This window comes from Lactuca saligna, chromosome 3, assembly GCF_052625555.1.
Source record: "Lactuca saligna cultivar CGN05327 chromosome 3, ASM5262555v1, whole genome shotgun sequence".
NCBI classification, from domain to species: Eukaryota; Viridiplantae; Streptophyta; class Magnoliopsida; order Asterales; family Asteraceae; genus Lactuca; species Lactuca saligna.
Genome location: NC_136419.1, coordinates 42,476,596 through 42,481,400, shown reverse-complemented (window position 1 = coordinate 42,481,400; position 4,805 = coordinate 42,476,596). Strand labels below are relative to the sequence as shown.

The following is a 4,805-nucleotide window of genomic DNA, read 5'->3' as shown; positions in this document are numbered from 1 at the left end:
TTTAATCAAGAATTCGAGCCAATAGAAACGTGAAAGTTTTTATCTAAAAACTAATCAAGAATTCGAGCCCATGGAAACGTGAAAAACCCATTCGAGCATAAATGTAAAAAACCCGAATGGGTTGGGTTTCTTATTAGGGCTGGGCTGTCTTTCTGTATCAACCAAGAATATTCTTTTGGGACGAAAATGTTGGCGAAACAATAATATTTTTTTTACAAGATAATAAAGAGAACGAGAAATACGTGAGAATAAGAAACGAAGAAACACCACCACCATTTTCACTATTCAAGACCAAATAAATACACAGCCAAATCTAAAATATTAAAAAGAAATTAAATAAGAAAAAAAAAATCAAACATTCCTCATATCCATTCATTAATACACAACATAGCAATCATAAATTAAAGTGGAAAAATAAAGAAATCGCTCAGGTGCAATTACACATTTGCCCTTCCCCTCTCACTTCTAGTTTGTAGCATTGCTCCTGAACGAACCTAAAGCCTTGATGGCTGCAGCCCTCAATATATACTGATGGTATGCAGCTGCAGCCAATGCTCCAATGAATGGTCCCACCCAGAAGATCCACTGCAACAAAAGTACAACTTTCATTACACAGCGTACAAACACTTTTTCACACAATATACAAGACTTCTTTCTTATCCACTAGTGACTTGTACACCATGCCTCACAGCTTGTATATTCATTCAGTTAGATTGGACTATTCAAACTTTTTACTTTTTACTACAGAACCATCATTAAAGATGCCTGTTATAATGCTTTTCTACAGTCTTCCAATAATAATTGTACGTTTACCTTGTCTTCTATGTAGCTTTTCATTCCAAAAGATGGCGAAAAGTGTGTGTATGTGAGAGAGAAAACTTACTTGGTCATCCCAGACTTTTTCATTGTTGTAAATAACAGCAGCACCCAAGCTTCTAGCAGGGTTGATACCAGTTCCAGTAATGGGAATGGTGGCCAAATGCACCATGAACACCGCAAACCCAATTGGTAGTGGCGCCAAAACCTGCAATTTCCCAAATCCCAACACTAAGTACACCTCTTAAAAGTAAAACACAATGTACAAACAAGTCTATGGATATCGGGGAACTAAATGAGCATGATGGAAAACGGAAGGTGGAACTTAGAAGTAATACATACCGGAACGTGAGAGTCACGCGCACTCCTTTTAGGGTCAGTAGCAGAGAAAACGGTGTAGACAAGAACGAAGGTGCCAATAATCTCAGCACCAAGTGCAGTACCCTTGTTGTACCCTGGTGCAATTGAGTTTGCACCACCACCTAACGAGTTGTAGTACGATTTCATGAACAGCTTCACCAAACCCACACCACAGATTGCACCTAAACTCTGTGCAATCATGTACGCTACTGCTCTTATTAACGACACCTTTCTTGCCAAGAATAACCCGAATGTAACTGCAGGGTTGATGTGTCCACCTATCCAACAAAGGGTGTTATTGTAATTTCATATTTGGGTTTTTCCGGTATGGTGTTCGAATTGTGGAAATGGGAGAAGGGGGGAGCTTACCAGAGATACCGGCGGTGCAGTAAACAAGAATGAAGATCATGCCGCCGAATGCCCAAGCGATTCCGAGGAGGCCAACGCCGCCGCATGGGTCGGTTTCTTTCTTGTAGCCGATGACGGTGGCGACGGTGACGTACAGGAAGAGGAGTGTGGCGACAAACTCGGCGATTAATGCTCTGTAAAATGACCAGAGCTTCAGTTCCCCCATGTCGAGGAGAGGTGCTGGAGGTGGGTCAACATAATCCCTCCTTGCCGTTTCTCCGGCTTCATTCACTTCTTTCGACATGCTTCTAGCTCCCTCTCTCTAAACAGCCTCTGTTGTTTCTCTCTCTATATAACTCAGTGAGTTGAGGTTTTGGTTATGGAGGTTTTTGGTGTTTCGGAAAGGTGGTGGGTGTGTGTCTTTATAAGGGAAATGATTGAGTTCTGGATAAGTCGAAAGCGGGGGTTTTTGGGAATTTTTCAAAGTTCGTGAAGTTTGTAGATTATTTGCAGGATACTCCAGGTGCTTTCTGTGATTTGTGAAGAAGCCCAAAATAATCTTTTCATATGCAAATGGAACCTTTTAAAAGTCTTATTGGCATGTTAGCCCTTTAGAGCAACCACAAAAGAAAGTTGTTTAATGATTGTTTAGGGAAAAGAGGGGGGTGTTTAGGATTTGCTCGTTTAAAATTTATGTTTTTTTTAAGAGTTTTTTATTTGGTTTTTTAGATTTTAAAGTAAAATCTTAAAAAGTATTTTAATTAGTTTATTAAGTCCTAAAATATAATAAACCAGAAAATACATTATAGATGCAATTAAAAATCTATAGTTATATTTCTTAATGATTTTTTATTATTAGCCAAACCTTAGGACTTAACCCAAAATATTCATCAAAACCGTAAGTTATATAAATGGTCTACTATTTCGCTTATATGTTTTATGGTTTCGGCTCTACTACTTAACAATATTGTTTTTTCATTATTCAATACAAAACTGTAGACCATTTTAAGGTCTATGGTTTTCGACGGTCTAGGGCACAAGTAGAGACTATCAATACGATTTCATAACTAGTAAGGGGGTGTTTGTTTAATTTTTTTGATCCAATTTTTAGACTTTATCTTTTCTAAAAAGTTAAAATACGGTAAAAGATGTTTGATAAATGGAAAAGATCTTTTAAAACTAACTTTTCATAAAGAAGGATTAGGAGCATTTAGAAAAGTGTGTGATTTTTTGGAACTTTTGAAGCCTTCACACTTAAATGACTCACATATACCCCTAACTACCACTAAGGATAAGACGGAAGACGAGAAGCTGGCCAAGCAGTTGCTTTAAAAAGGCAAGCTGTAGGAGTAGGCAGTTCATAGAGGTAGTTACCAAACACCTTTTAAAAACAACTTTTGACTTTTACTTCTCAAAAGCTAATACAAACAAATTTTTAAAAACATCTTTTGTAAAAAGTCCTTTTACAAAAAGGATTTTTTAAGGTAAAAAGATATCCCAAACACCTTTAAGTACGTCCGAATAATCATCAATATATACATTTATACACCCTATATTTGGGTGTTTAGGATTTACTCGTTTAAAATTTATGTTTTTTTAAGAGTTTTTTATTTGGTTTTTTAGATTTTAAAGTAAAATCTTAAAAAGTATTTTGATTAGTTTATTAAGTCCTAAAATATAATAAACCAGAAAAATACATTATAAAAATCTAGTCATATTTCTTAATGATTTTTTTATTATCAGCCAAAATTTAGGACTTAACCCAAAATATTCATCAAAACAGTAAGTTATTGAAATGGTCTACTGTTTCGCTTATATGTTTTACGTTTTCTGCTCTACTACTTAACAATATTGTTTTTTCATAATTCAATAAGAAACTATAGACCATTTTATGGTCTACGGTTTTCGACGGGCTAAGGCACAAGTAGAAGCTATCAATACGATTTCATAACCAGTAGGTGGGCCTGAATAATCATCAATATATACATTTATACACCTTATATTTGGGTGTTTTGTTTGATTTGATTCTATCGAGTAAATAACATCAAGAAAAATCAAATTTTCATGCAACCAAAAAGATTAAAAAAAAATCAATATTATTAAAAGAAAATGAGTATAAAAACTTATTAGATATCATGGACCATGGTATCTAATAAGTTATACCTTCTATTGGATTTGAACCGATGATTCCCACCGTATGAAAGCAATATTCTAACCATAATTTTTTTTTTAAATCCAATACGCAACTATAGACTATTTTATGGTCTACGGTTTCCTCTAAATGGTCTACTATTCCCAAGCCATAGACCTCAAAATAGTTTACTATTTTGTCAAAAAAGCTACGATTTTGAGTTTTTTTTTAGTATTTAATTGTTAATTGTAAAAAAAAATAACAAGAATGCATTTATATTACATTGTATAAAAACTACAAAAAAAAAAATGAAAATCATAGTTTCATAAGAAACCTATAGCGTATTTATATTACACCGTAGGTTTCTTACGAATACAATTTTATTTTATTTTATTTTTAATTTTTTCCAAAAAAATACATCTTTTAAATCTCCTACTAAACAAGAAAAAAAATTCAAGATTCGGAGACACATTTAGTTGTTCTTTGAAGGGTCCATTTGTAGATAACTTCAAACTTTAAACACACAAAAAATATACAAAACTAAAAATTACAACTTTATATATTGTGGGTTAATGTGTCCTTAAAAACAGACAACCCACCAAATAATACATCATTGTCCCTAAAGAGTAGTCAACGAAGCGTTGACCATATACTAACTTAATAAGCTATGATTTTAATGACTAGTTTGAGAAAAATGTTAATTCTTAGCTAAAAACTTAGTAATTAAGTATTTTGTTTAGTTTTATGATTACCTCTAAATTATATTTATACAAAATAACAAATCTTAAACTTATTATTTAGATCGTGTAGTTATTAAAAACTATATTTAACTCGATAAGAAATAATAAGTTGTAATATTTTGCTAACCAAATACATAAAATATTTTTATTATCAGTATTAAGCTCTAGTAAAGCAATGTTAAATATTTAAAAAAATCCAATTGACAAAAGTTAAAAGTTACCAATATGGATGTAAATGTTTATAATACCTAAAACTATTTTATTAAAAAAAAGATTCTTCTTTATTTGTAATTGATAATATATATATATATATATATATATATATATATATATATATATATATAATAGAAATTCAAACAAATAAAACAAATAAAAATATAAACTATGTTTGACACACTAACTAAAAAATT

At 32.3% G+C, this 4,805-nt stretch overlaps 1 protein-coding gene across 1 annotated transcript; it reads right to left on the bottom strand.

Annotated features, from left to right (window-relative positions):
• Positions 1–256: 256 nt before the first annotated feature.
• LOC145036037 (aquaporin PIP2-7) lies at positions 257–1,939 on the bottom strand. Its single transcript, XM_078984520.1, has 4 exons — positions 1,546–1,939; positions 1,159–1,454; positions 884–1,024; positions 257–585 (listed from the first exon to the last, which is right to left on the bottom strand). The coding sequence occupies exons 1-4, from the start codon at positions 1,826–1,828 to the stop codon at positions 466–468; spliced, it is 840 nt and encodes a 279-aa protein (XP_078840646.1). The 5' UTR covers positions 1,829–1,939; the 3' UTR covers positions 257–465.
• Positions 1,940–4,805: the final 2,866 nt, after the last annotated feature.

Excerpts from the sequence above, each read along its gene's own strand:
- LOC145036037 (XM_078984520.1), bottom strand. The coding sequence starts at position 1,828 with ATGTCGAAAGAAGTGAATGAAGCCGGAGAAACGGCAAGGAGGGATTAT. Across the intron at positions 1,455-1,545 it reads CTGCACCGCCGGTATCTCTG|GTGGACACATCAACCCTGCA; the intron begins GTAAGCTCCCCC and ends TTTGTTGGATAG. Across the intron at positions 1,025-1,158 it reads CGCGTGACTCTCACGTTCCG|GTTTTGGCGCCACTACCAAT; the intron begins GTATGTATTACT and ends GGGAAATTGCAG.